Source organism: Hippopotamus amphibius, chromosome 10 (genome assembly GCF_030028045.1).
Source record: "Hippopotamus amphibius kiboko isolate mHipAmp2 chromosome 10, mHipAmp2.hap2, whole genome shotgun sequence".
NCBI lineage: Eukaryota > Metazoa > Chordata > Mammalia > Artiodactyla > Hippopotamidae > Hippopotamus > Hippopotamus amphibius.
The window spans coordinates 13,599,023-13,612,937 of NC_080195.1; the positions used below are offsets into that span (position 1 = coordinate 13,599,023).

At 37.9% G+C, this 13,915-nt stretch overlaps 1 protein-coding gene across 10 annotated transcripts in view; it reads right to left on the reverse strand.

Moving 5' to 3' along the window:
* Nucleotides 1–650: 650 nt before the first annotated feature.
* Nucleotides 651–13,915, reverse strand: part of SORBS2 (sorbin and SH3 domain containing 2) — a 165,999-nt gene continuing 152,734 nt past the window's right edge. For all 10 annotated transcript variants that reach the window (XM_057696605.1, XM_057696601.1, XM_057696600.1 and 7 more), the window contains 3 exons: nucleotides 6,969–7,018; nucleotides 3,180–3,286; nucleotides 651–1,494 (listed from right to left, as the gene is read on the reverse strand). In XM_057696605.1, the coding sequence (XP_057552588.1) occupies nucleotides 1,433–1,494; nucleotides 3,180–3,286; nucleotides 6,969–7,018 (219 nt within the window). In that variant the 3' untranslated portion in view covers nucleotides 651–1,432. The remainder of the gene's footprint in view (nucleotides 1,495–3,179; nucleotides 3,287–6,968; nucleotides 7,019–13,915) is intronic.

A 13,915-nucleotide genomic window follows, 5' to 3' on the forward strand; every position in this document is an offset into this window, starting at 1 on the left:
CACAGAAGAAATGCCGTAAAAAGTTTTGTCTGTAAGGTGCTCAAGATCCAAATATGAATAGTTCTTATGCAAAGTCATAAGAAATACAAAGCTAGTTCTTGGGGTATGTGTAACTCAGGCACTATTAACCACATTAAATCTTTCAGGTCCCAATATCAATCTTGAAGGTTTCTACTTCAGGGCAGAAAATATAACCTGAATGATTTAACATTGCCTCTAGAAAGTGCCTAACGTACTTAGAGGAAATATTTTACACACACCAGGAAAATCAGGCTCAACATATTCCTGTCCTCAAATGTAGCCAGGATTCTGAATTCCAGAGAAGAAAAATAATTATCATAGTAAAAATAATTGTGTTGATCATAACCCTTACTAAAACCAGCCTTAATACTTGTGATGCTTCTGAAGTACTCTATTTCTATAAAATAATTGTGACTCTTTTACATTTCCATAAAATGTACAACATATCATGTGGATTGTCCGTTCTCATACAATCTCACATGTGTATGTGTACACACAGTGAAATCTTACCTATTAATATTGCTTACAGATACTTTCAAGTGTCTATGTTAGAATAATTCTTTGCACCTCTCACTAACACTGCTTTTATTTAACTTTAATCAGATAAATAAAACACTAAGAGCTCATTGTTCATGACGCTGATTATTACATTTTAATATAAAATAGCAATGCGACTTTACAACACAATAGTTTTTTGTAATCTAGCTAAACCTCTTATAGTCTCATGATTATTACCAAAGGCTCTTATTCACTTATTGTTTGCACTTCTAAAAAGTACAAAAAAAAAACCTGCAGGAAGGCTCCTATTTGAAACTCACATTCAATTCAACAAAATCACACTCATTTGAATTAACTTTCCTACTCTTGCTTTAGATTTTGTAATCACTGTGCATATTACAACATGTAAGTGCAGGCAAACAATAGCTGAAGTACAGTTGTCATATCGTGTAAACCAGGACACTAGGCAAACTCGTGAAAGGAAAATATACTGCCAAGCTAAGAAGGTGAAAATGCCAACCACAGCAAGTAGTAATAAACAATCTTCTGGTTGCCTGAGGGGAGAGCATCTTCCAAAGTGGACCAGAGAGCCTCCTTGAGACACTTACTTTTTTGCCTCAACTACTCAACCCTTTTTAAGTATAATGATTTTCTTTATGATGCCACACGTCGACTTTTCAAAGTTTAGAGCAGAGAGCAGGAATATGCACTTTCACGCAGAAGCAAATCCTCCAATCTCCCCATGGCAGCGGCAGTTCCATTGCTGGTGGTTCAATGGCAGGTGGAGATGGTGATGGTAGGTGACTTCTACTAGAAACCAGAAGGCAGAACAGCAGGAGGCCTGTGGGGATCTTTCAGGCAAGGTTACACAGGTGTGGTGCTGAAATGCGGCATAAATAATGAGGAGAGTGATTCACAGCCTCTTGACATAGTTTCCAGGAAAAGTACCAAAGAATTTGGTTCTTCTTGAGGTTCCTGAAAACAGAAGTGAGAAATGAAAGAGGGGTAACAACCATGAGATATCACTTCATGTATGTGGGCTTGAAAACTCCCTCAGAGAGCAAGCCCTCAGGGTTTGGAAAAGAAGAGAGGAAACTCACTTGAAGAGATAGGAAGACAGAGTTAACAGCTTTATCTGTACTGCCTGGTGCCTCTGTTGCCTCTTAAGCCTAAGTGCTGTGCTTCCGTCACACCGGGCTAAACAGAAAAGCTCAGCCTCTCAATCAGAGGGGAGAGACGGTCTTGCTGAGGAGGTGGGTTTTTAAGTACAACAATACTTAAGTCTGTTGAGGCTCTGTCACTGAGGCTGCTGGACCAGAGTGAGGAGCGGAATAGGAAACGCATCTGGGAAGTGACATTTTCAAGTACAGTCTTCTCACTAAGGCCGAGGCTGGCCCTGTGATAGGATGGGCTGGAAAAGCACCACAATAAGGCTTGGTTCTGTGAGCAGCTCTGTCTCAGCTCACAGGAGGCTCTATCGGGGATGCCATCGCTATCCAGTTTTATTATCTTGTAGAAAATCATGCTGAATGCCACAGCATTCATGTACAAATAGCCCTGCCAGGGTCCTTAAAATTTGAACAATTTACCAAGTCACTAAAGAAAAAAAAAAAGAGCACTATTAGTGGGTAGGGGTTCTATCATTGGGCATGTTTCCAATATGAGGCGTAAAACCAAATGCACGAACGGCCCTCACTGTGTTCGCCTTTGGATTCAAATAATGTAATTCCTCTGAAACTTTTTGGAAGAGCTAGTGCCCTAAATTCTTCCTTAGGATTTCCAGTTCACGTAGAGTGAACACGGTCTCTACACTTCCGTTTCGCATTTACCCTCTGGAACTTACTGTCCTGGTTTGATGACTGGTTTTCTTTATCTGTGTGTAGTAAGCCATTTTACTCTCCTTCTAGATGGGGGACTAACATGCACAGAGGCAGAGGCTCGTGGCTGCTGACGTGGCCTTTGCTCTCATACTTCACCCCTGTTGGCCGATCTACGGAGAGCCCTCATCCCCTCATCGTTTGTCTCCTCCATCCTCCTGTGCCTCTGTTTCCTTCTCACCTCTTTCCTCTGTGACTTGGTATATGAGATTCTTGTCTGCAATTTTTTTTCTCGGAAAACCTCTAGTTTTCTTTTAAGATGGTAAGAATGGGATAGTTTTTTAAGTGGTAGGAATGGGACTTCTCTCTGCTTGGGCCACACATCAAAGCTAAGGTAAATCACGGGTCTTTTAGGGCACCTGCAGCAGACCTAGTCATGGGTGAGTTGTTTATTTCATCTTGTTTTCTCAAATTAGATCCTCACTGCCGATGACTAACTTCTCCACTGTACAGGATATTCATAGTTTGCATCTAGGGAGCAGTTTCATTGTTTTTGTCCTCAGATCTCAGTCTTTCCTGGTTGGTGCTATTTACAGAAATTTTCTTCTCTCGGTTGAATTGGAAATAAAACCAGCAGAAAATCACACATACCTGAAGCAGTAAATAGGAAACTGTGTTAAAAATGCAGTTGCCTTGGGATTACATAATGCCCATGGACGTGTGAAAAATCAAAGACCTTATGAAACCAAAGAAAGCTTGAATAGCACATCCGACCATGCAAGGGAGCAAACATAAGCCAATTATAAAATGGCCAAATGTGTCTGAAAGAAAACGTTCACGTACCCACAAACCATCCGTCATCACATTTTTCCATCACATCAATGACATCACTTTCTCTGAGCTCCAGCTCATCCTCGTTCCTAGGAGTATAGTTATACAGAGCCTGAAACCTTAAACAAGACAAATGGAAGTGTTAGAAAAGTCTTTATGCCTCTGTGAAACTACAGAAGAGAGTATAATATTTATTTTACTTTTAACATTTCTATTCTTATTAACATATTAAGTGTAGTATAAGTCTTTGGTAAGCATGTAAAGTAAGTAGAAGTAGTTAGGCTTTCATGGGAATTAGACCGCTCTAATAGCATTTCAAAACTCACAATGAGGAAAATTTATGGAAGATTCTAATATCCATGAGTTGGATTAAAGCATTTATAAATTGGACCTGCATTTCAATTGTCCAGTCATAGATAGCTATCATTCAGACATTAAATGATAGCACAGAATATAAAAGAAATGATATGTGCATTATTCAGCTATATAAAAATAAGAAGGAATTACAGTTTTAATTAGCCATAATCCAAAGCAAGTAATTGCAGCTTGCAAGTGGAATTTTCAAGTGATTCTAAATTGAGATGCACAAAATGTCCCAGATGCAACTTCTAAATCACTGTATGAGAATTACTATAAAAGAGAAGTTGTGTGTGTGTTTTTGTTTGTTTTTGTTTTTTACCAGGAGGAATTCTTTAAAGCAGTTTAGTTTCATAGTTTGAATCAGTGTAAACAGTGATCTCAAACTTAGGGACCTAAGTTCCTTTTTAAAATGGGTCCTGGAGACATTGTGTTTAATGTTAAAACTCTCTCTTGAAATAATCATATAGGAAAGAATTACTGTTAAAATGCTGCCACTTTCCTTTCTCTGTCTGAATTCTTTGAGGACACACGTTTTGTTGACATTGATCAGTGACAAACTCAGACATTGAATTTTTGGTAATAAAATAGCATGCATATTAACATGGACTGGCATTTTGGAAAGACACAAATTCTAGTAGCTCAGGGGGTCAGGAAGCATTTGATATGCAGTTAACATGAAAACTTCATGTTACTACTGACATATTACCAGTCTTATGAGGGGGATTTTTTTTTTAAAGGTAGCAAATTCGTTTCTGCTGTTCTTCATAACTGTTAATGTAATTCTGCCAATGTAAGAAAATAAGAACCACATTTCAGGGCACTTTGGATTTTTTCAAGCCAACTTTAAAAGGTTGATAATATTGGATACTTCTCAGGAACAAAATGGTTTATTTTGATTACTTTATTCAGGCAGAAAATCATACTTTGGTAGAATAAATCTGTTCTGTCACCTAAACTCAAACATCATGTGATAAATCAAGGACACGACTGTATTGGTTTCCCTCCCTGTCCCTGAACTTTTTCAGATTGAGGGGTCTGGATAAAGTTGGCTTGGGGGAGGGTATATTGGGGAAAGAGCTGATAAGATGTGGTGCCTAACAGCCTCTCCTAGAAAACGTTATCTTCCCTGGCCTGAGGGCATAGCCTGAAATTCCAACATTAGAGGTTTCTTCCCCTGTTAATATTTTGTCCTCCTAGTAAAAACCTTTTTAGCCACTTGGACTTTTGAGGTCTTCTATGGAAGGAGGATTCTGATTGTGGGGAAGGGCAAAGAAAGGTAGCCTGAATCCCAGAGCAGTGGCGAAACAGGGGGGTCTTGAATACTGACATTCCTTAATTTGGATGTTTGCATGGGGCCAGCCCTGGTTGGAGTCAAATTATTTTGCTATTTGATTTGAGGATGCTCAGGTGAAGGAATGGTAGCTCTTGACTATCCTCAGGGAAAGTTAATTTCACCATAGTTCCTTTTCCAGTCTCACATTTGAGGAAGAGAGGCATCTGAGGGAGATGGGCATTGGGCTGCTAATTCCACGGATATACACTGCATCTCTCACTTTGGAAAACACTGATTCTCTGAGCTTTTCAGGCTCCAGCCTTCACCCAGGCACATCTCCAGGCACTTACAGACACAGGCCTATTTAAGGCCATAAACCCCAGCTGCTTGAAGAATCTCAAGGTCCCAAGAGCTAAAAAAACCCCAAATTGGCACAAACTCCTACTTCACTTTGATATGATGAAAGCCAGTGTGCTTGTCAAAGTTTACTTACCATTCTGGTTTAATTAGACCACAAAAAAAAAAAAAAAAATTGGAAGTTTCATGGAAACATAAACAAACCTTCCGGAAATCCTCCTGCCTCTGTTGGCTTTCAAAATCAGTGTTGCACGACAGGAAATGCAGTCGAATTACAATTAAAAATGCTCTTTTGAAAGATGTGTTGGTGAGATGAATGATGGTGGTGGGGTCAGGATGCCTCGAAAGAAATTTGGCTTTTAAATAGGAAATCATCAGCCAGACTTGAAGCCCTCTCTGTAACTTGCAACTTCTTCTATAACATATTTTTACCATACTTCTGAATTGCAGCGGCATTATAACATTATGTTCCTATTTTCACTCGAAACCTATTTCTTAAATGAAAGAGATTAAGTGATACCCTTATAATTGGCAGTGTGATCAAATAGAAATTTAATAGAGAATGTTTTATAATGTCCAAAGCAGGACATTGAAAAATGTGCTCCCACCTGTGAGCTCATAAACCCGAGGAAGCCTTCACTCCATATGACATGAAACAGTGTAACCTCACCTACATCTTAATTCATAAATTCATTAAAAGCTGCTAATATAATGTGTTGATAATGCAGTAAACCTAAACCGGCTTGGGATTTATTTTTTGTGATGTGATCCCATAAATAAGAACACAAAGCAAAACTTTAAATTTAAATTTTTTTCCAATTAAATAAAAGTTTAAGTGATTTGTACCTTCAACCTGTTCTTTTCGTGGTCTTTTCCTTAATAACAACAACAAAAAACCTTTTTGGCTGTACCCGGTGAGAGCCAGTTTCAGGTTAGAGATGGTTTCCGAGGACCATGCTTTTAGCTAAGTGCCAGGTCTGTGAGGAGTGAGGAGGTCACAGGCCACACGCCAGGCCCCCCTGGCTTGCTCTGCTCCAGGGGTAGTGGAGCTTGGGCAGTGGGAAGGAGATGCACTGCGTGTGCTCAGGTCAGCCTGACAAGGTTTAGTCCTGTACGTTCTCCTTCCCAGGGTCTAGCTCCTGACTTAGAATAGGCAGCAGCCAACAGGAAGTGGATAACCTCTGAACATTTCTCATGGGCAAAACTGAGCAGAAAGAGCATCTTAAGGACAATGTGTGACACCTTCAGGTTGATTTGACTTAAGTATCAGAAAGGAGAAGGGATTTGAAAGAAAGTGTGAAAAGGCATTTTCCTGGTCCTCTGGGTAGTAAACATGATGTAACTGAATGACAGCACATGTTTTAATACTGCCATTTCCAAAAAAAATGGAACTTTGGAATTATGTTACTGACTTATCACTGTAGGTCTATTTTGACATTCTCCTGCTCTTCAAATATGTGTAGAAACAATCTTCAAGGCTGTGGTTACTAGGATCTACATGGTGAGTAGAACAGAGAGGGAGGCAGATTTGTAAATTTTAGGAATCACTGCAGCATTGGAAGTATTTTTAGTGCATAAATCAATCTTCTTCGCAAAATCATGGAGTTTTTAGAAAATTAGCTTCTGTTCTCTGTTGTGAAAGATGGACACTACTGTACTTTCTCTTCATCTGGGAGATCTCATCTCATGTTAGTTACTCTGATCTCTTTCACTTGCAAAGTTGTACCATCCTCGCTTATGGTAGGTACATCAGTGGTCTGTTTTGTGGGTCAAGGTCAGTCTCGAATTTAGAAGATAAGAAGAATACTTACGGTTCCCCCCCACCTTGAATGTTTTCATGAGTAAACACAGGACGCTGTGGCTGAAATGAAATGATTTTCAATGTAATCAATGCTTAAACTGGTACTAATTAAAAGATAATTTGGATAATGGCATGGCACTTTTCTTGACATTTAATAATTCCTGTTGTAAAAAACCAAGAGGAAGGAAAAAAAAAACAAATCAAGGGTTTCTGCTGAATTAATAATTAAAATATTTTGAAGGGTGCTTTAAATTAAATTGAAATAACCAAGGTTCAAATGTTTTGCACATATCTGCAATCTTGTCTGCTCAAGCTTTAAGGAAGTGTCAGGGTTTAGTCCCATTGATTTTTCAAAGGCCAGGAACATGGCAAGAACGTAGACACGAAATCACTAGACTGGAAAGTCTGGACACCTTCATACAACCTTATTCTTCAGTGTGTTCTCAAACAAGCAAAGAATAAACCACATTTAGTCTAACGGCAAAGTATCCACATTCATTCTAATATACTTTTCTTTCACAGACAACATTTTCACATACATTATGGATGAACATGTCAAGAGGCAGACATGCCATGCTACATTAGAGTTAAAACTCTCTGTTCTCAGTGCGGAGGAAACACATGCATTTTTAAAAAGAGAAAACAGAGAGTTTGAAATAGCATGTAACAAACAATATCCAGGTAACATGTAACATTTTACCTTAGAAGAGAAATATTGGTAGAAATTCCCAGTGCACTGAACTCTCAAAAGAGTTTCCTTTCTTTTTAAACTAAGCATCAAGACCAGTATCTGTAATAGATACTTATAATATTGGAAATGACAAGCCTTTGCATCCCATATATCCACATAAATATTGCAATGAATGAAAGTTAACACGTTTCTTGAATATGTAAACTCAGTGTAGTTTATACCAACTACCTAAACGTTACCTTTTAAGGGGGAAAAAAGAGAATTTCAGTTCATTTATAACACACTTCAAAAGCATTCTCTTCTAAATGATGGCTATGTGGTAAAATGAAATAAACCAGAGTTTGCATGGCAAATCGCATGGCAATTAGAAGTGATTCCTTATTGATGACAGCCTTAGTTTTTAGATCCACGTCTTTAGACTTCAGAGCCACTTCCTATATCCCAGAGTTATGAATGGATTACTGAGAGGCTGGGAATTCCTCCTGTAAACGGCCCATAGAAACCCCACCGGTCCACAAATGGAGGGGGACTCTGGGGTTCCTTTCAGTCTAGGAGTCTGTAATCTGCTCCCTTCCTGCATTCTTTGTCTGCTCCCTTCCTATCCAAGCTGCCTATCGAGCATAGTAGAGTAGTTGCTTACTGATAAAACTTTAAGCTTTCAATTAACAGTAATTGGAAATGTTTACGGACAGTATTCTTAGAAATTTCACTCAACAGCCTGTGCATGATATATGTAAGCGTAAGATTAAAGAGTGGATAAAATTATTGGACACATGAATGACAAGCATATAATACACTATAAATCAACATAAAATAACTAACAATGTATCTATTATTAAAATTATAAAATATACTATTTTAAGAATGATTAAGACGAAACCATTTTCCAGCCATCTTTAAGGTCATTTAATTGAACATATTATTAAAATCAATTTAAATATATGAAGAGGTAAGATAAGCCATTCATAAGCCTATATCCTATTACCTTTCTACAAGTTCTTATCCAGTCATATATATATGTATAAAATGTATATCATATATATCTTATATATATGTAACTTTTGTGCAGAAATAAGATTTGTATATATCAATTGCTATTAGTATTTTGTAATAATTTCCGGTCTCCTTTTCTCAGTCTTCTTTTCGATTTTAAATCACTGCAGAATAATAGTCCCTCACATATATGTGTATATCTTTTTTGGTTGTGTTAATCGTTTCTCTCTCTTTTTTGTTTTTGAAGTTAAGGTTGATCTAGCCATTTTCACTATCATAAATAACAATGCTATAAACATTTTTATACAAAGAGCTATTTTCTTCTTTTGAACTATCTCTTAGGACACATTTCCAGGAGTAAAATTTCCGGCCAAAGATTATGCTTTCAAGCCACACAGTGTTGAAAATGCTGGTGTTAGTTACCAAAAAACTCTATATTTAAAAATGCAACTTAAAATCTAAAATGCCATGTTTTGAATCACATACCAAGATAGCTACTACGCTCTCACAAAAACAATCATAGCACAGGTTACAGTGCATAACAAAGTTATAAATAAGGAAATATTATTTGTTCTTAAGAGAAAATGTTTTGTAAAATATATTTCATTGTGCTCTAAAAGTGGCATGCCTAGTTCCACATATTTAAGCCATTCTAATATTCTTGAGTTGAGTCAAAGTTTCACTTTGACATCATGGCATCCAGTGCTTGGTAAAACTGGTTGGTCTAATTTCATTGCTCCCTTATGTTAAAATGTGAATACAACTTTAAGGATCAGGTTGTTTGTTAATATAAAACAATCTACTTATAAAACCTGTATAGCACTTTTCCATTATTGTCATTCTAATTCCACTAGTTTAATTCCTTTAATTCAACTCATAAATCATTTAAATGAACCATCTCTTTGTCAACTGTGAAAATTGGGCTCTTGCCAGAAGTATGTGGCTCCCTTAATTCTACAGGAATTAATTCTTAATTCTTAAGAACTTGTGTTCCTGAGTGTGTCAGCCAGTAACATCCTTATTTTTACCAATCTTTCTCAATACTTCCTTCATATCCTTTGAAAGGATCCACCCCCACTTTTTTTTTCTGAATCACTGGTTTTCTATACTGTTCACATACTCAGGCCAGGATTTATCACAATTTTTGTTAGCAGAGAAGTGGTGCATCTATTATAACGACGAGTTTCAGCACATTTCTGAGGGTAATTTTGATAGGAATCATCTCCATGTGAATACGGATAACTAGGAGCCAGTTCTGAGGAAAGATGATCAGTTGCAGCAACTGAAATACTTTATTTTAAAAGTCTTTGGTCACTAGAGGAATAAGCAGCGTAGATATTCATGAGGGCACGTTTGTGTCTTTCTGGCGTTGGTGATGACTGACTATATGACCCTGGACATGCACCTCAGCGTCCATGTTTCTAAAATCAAGGAGTTGAACAAGATGATGGTTTGGATCTTGTGCCCCTCAGGGAATTCATAAATAAATCCACATTTCCACAGATACGTTTCCTCTGTTAGCCATTCAGTTGTCAGAGAGCTATGACAACTGGCATTGGTTAATTCCCAAGTGTCTCAGTCATGTAAAAATAATTAATTTTAAAACAATAATTAAACTTCACTTTTCAGATTGGTAAAGCAAAACCCAAAGATAATTTCTTAATATCACAAATAGGTAAGAAGAAGGAACAGAATTATAATTTTGACTGTCACTCTTTATTGCCTAAAAGATTACTATGATGGGATAGATAGCGTAGGCTCATTAAAACTGGCATCTTAATTTTTTTCCTTTAGGCAAGTGTTTATGTTCTGTATGGGTACTCAGACAGTTTGGCACAGGAGGCTGTCTTCTGCCTTTTCCCCTCCTGGTGTTTTAACTGGGTGCAAACCTTGAGGCAAAGACCTGTACAGTATCTGAACTCTATTGCCACCTAATGCTGAATAATGGTAACAACATTGAAAAGTTGTTTATGTCTTTGGACAGCTCTCACCAAGTTCTTTCAGCCTGGATTCATTTTGAAAGGATATTTTAAAGACCACAGAGCGATGTGGAATAGATATTCACCTGTTTTTCTGACCGTGTTCTTCCTATCCCACATTTTAAATTCTTGAGAGAGGATCAGTCTTTAGCCACCAGTATTTTTGGTCTGTGTTCATTTGTGTTTTCACTATCTGCTCAGGCATTTCTCTTACTCATAACTTCTCAGCAGTTTTGTGATAAATATAGAACAAGATACATTAGTGACATTCAAGAAGCTCATATGAGCTGTGAGTTTAAAAAGATGGTTTTGAAATTAACAGATTACAGTCATTGGGCTGGAAATTTTAAGTGATAATTATGTCATATTTGTATGTCCTTAATGAGTTTTAAGAGCACAATAAAAAGTAGAAAATCCAATGAAACATGCTGTTTTTATAAAGTTCTAAATGTTTATCTTTTTCCTTGGCAGCATAACAGTCTTTTATTTTCTCTTTTAGTGTAGCTATTTTTTAGTGTTGTCAAAAGCAGACACAAATGAGACAGCTTTCAAACACATGCTAATTTTCAAAGCCGGAACCAAACACAAGCCACTGCTCATAAGGAAGCTGGTTTGAAATATCCTAGAATCTCTGGTATCAGTAAAATATACACGTTTTTAGCTCAGATGATGAGGTACAGTCTGTCCTAAACATATCTATTTATCTGTGCTTCTGCAGAGGCATCCAGAGGATTAGCTATATCTAGTAATAGGTGATTCTTATGTAAGGATTGACCGTTACTTTAAATACTAATGTGGAAAAAATTATTTGAAAGACCTATAAGCAGTTCTAGAGTTAACTTATTTTTTCTTTCCAGAAAATGTTAGGTGTGGTACATGCTAACCAGAATTAGATAAAATTCTCTTAATAACAGTACCATGTTTATGTTTATAGATGTATTTTTCTTTCTCACATTATACAATTATTTTAAATATTTAAATTATTTTTTAAATTATGAAAACACAACTTTGCCTAAATCTAAAGAATATAGAATATTTGTGTTCCACACAAACACATATAATAGAACATTTAAGTACATAATGTAAAAAAATCTGGCAAAATAAAAAACCAAAGGTGACCCAAAGCACACCATCTCACTGACCCGTGGGAAATTTATGGATGGGCCACATTCATTTTGGAAAAAGTTTTCTTTTTGTTTTGGTTCTGGAGAGCCCTTCCATAAGAATCTCTCCCGATCAACAGTCCTCCTTTTCTACGGCAACAGAAGTCGCTGCCTCAGATCAAAACAGGTCTGATTATGCAAAGCAAAAAGCACGAAAATGGCCTAAACACAGAGAATTATCTACATTTCTTAAAAACGGAAAAGGAAATCTGTCATCAAGCCCTTAAAAGCTTGCAGAACCATAATCATCTAACGGAGCAGGTAAGGTTAAACCAGGGTCCATCAAAATAGAAATGGGAAAGAACTGACTCATGCAGAGATGAAAATTCTCAAACTCCGCGGCTGCTGACCTCAGAACTGATGGTGCCGATTAGAATCCATTCGTTTTCAAGGGCAGTCGATGCTATAGAAGTAAGTCGTCAAAGGGAAAGTAATCTGACCTTTAAGTTCAAGCAAAGCTGTCAAGAGACTGGGAGTCCCTGGAGTCTGGAGAAGCAGCATTGTCTTGAGAGGGTCATGGAGTGAATGCAGCGCATGTCAGCAGGGCAACAATGTATTTTACAACAATGATCATGGATTAAAAGAAATCCCAATAAACTGAACCACACAGAAGCAAACATCCCTGGAAGGATGTGAGTTCAGTATATGATTGGCAGCAGCTATATTCTTTGCACTAAAAATAGTGATGGGAAAGCAGTGATTTACAGGAATTGGATGTAGAAGACAACATATACCACACCCCCGTTTGTACTGAGGAGAATTGGGACATGTCTTTGTGGCTTTTGGAAAGCTTTCACACACATTTAAAAGGCAAGCACACTGCCCAAAGACTCAGGATAGGATTTTTGTGTTGCTCTGACTTCATAGCTGCTCATCATCAGTAGGTCACTGCCTTTCAAGCGCACTTCCAGCCCTGTTTACTGGCAAAGCACAGCAATGACAACTAAGGAAGAGCCAGCCCACCGAGGGTGGAGAGGTGGCCAGGGTGCCTGACTTGAGGCAGGGCGTTCTGACCCTACCCTGTGGGAACTGCTGAGCCCTCTGACAGGTGAGCCGCAGGATCTCCTGGACATCACTGGACTACGTGGAGGCTTACCCAAGACAAATAGCTCGCTTTTTAAATCAGCCTAGAAAAGCCACAAGAAGTTCATTAGTTCTCGTCTTCATTATCCAGCCTTCAGAGGAGCTTTCCTGTTTGGTTTTTTTTTCCCATGCACACACAGCATGCCAAACTCCCAAATAAGAGCAGATGGGGAAGGGTTAACAGACTGCAGACAGCCCTTCTGGCCGCCCAGGGTTTTCACCGCACAGGCATCAGTTGTTGCTTTACTAGGGAACTCACAGGAAGCTCAGAGAGAGATTTATAGAGGGAAGTTGATACAGGGAAGATGTCTGAATGCAGTGTAGATGGCTAAGAACAATCAGAAGAAATGTTAATGTCTTTAATAGATTGCTTAACAATTGGTTTCAAGATACTCTCAGATCTGACCTGTTTTCTTTATGTTTATTTGAATAGATGCAAGGTGAGATGCAGGGAAATTTTGCTTTGTATCCATCAAATTTCATAGACGATGTCAATCATTTGTCACAGGTAAATTTTCTACTAAAACACATAGAAAGAAAATATAGGGAATTCCCTGGCTGTCCAGTAGTTAGGACTCTGCACTTTCACTGCTGAGGGCCTGGGTTCTATGGTCAAGGAACTAAGATCCCACAAGCCTCCTGGTGCAGCCAAAAAAAAAAAAAAGCAGGCTTTTCTGGGGGAAATTGTGAAATACTGTGTAATTTATTTTGGTGTTCCTTCAAAGTAAGATTGTTAATATGACAGTGAGCAAGCTGACCTTTCTTGTGTGTATGTTTCATTTTCTGTCCATTCATGGACAAGACCTAGCTATGTACTGTCTGGTATTTAATTTGGCTTATGGGAACTTTATCAGGACTAAAGGACTTTTAAATAAAAGCATGTGGTTCTCTCAACCCTCATTTAGGAAAAATTTCATAATAATTAGTCATGATTGACATGGTATCTTCAGTCTCTGGGGATGAAAAGCATCAGGCATTTTTCTTTAAGGCTTGTGGTAGAGATCGCTTCATGTTCTCCAATATCCAGTCTCTTCTTTGTCATCCCAGT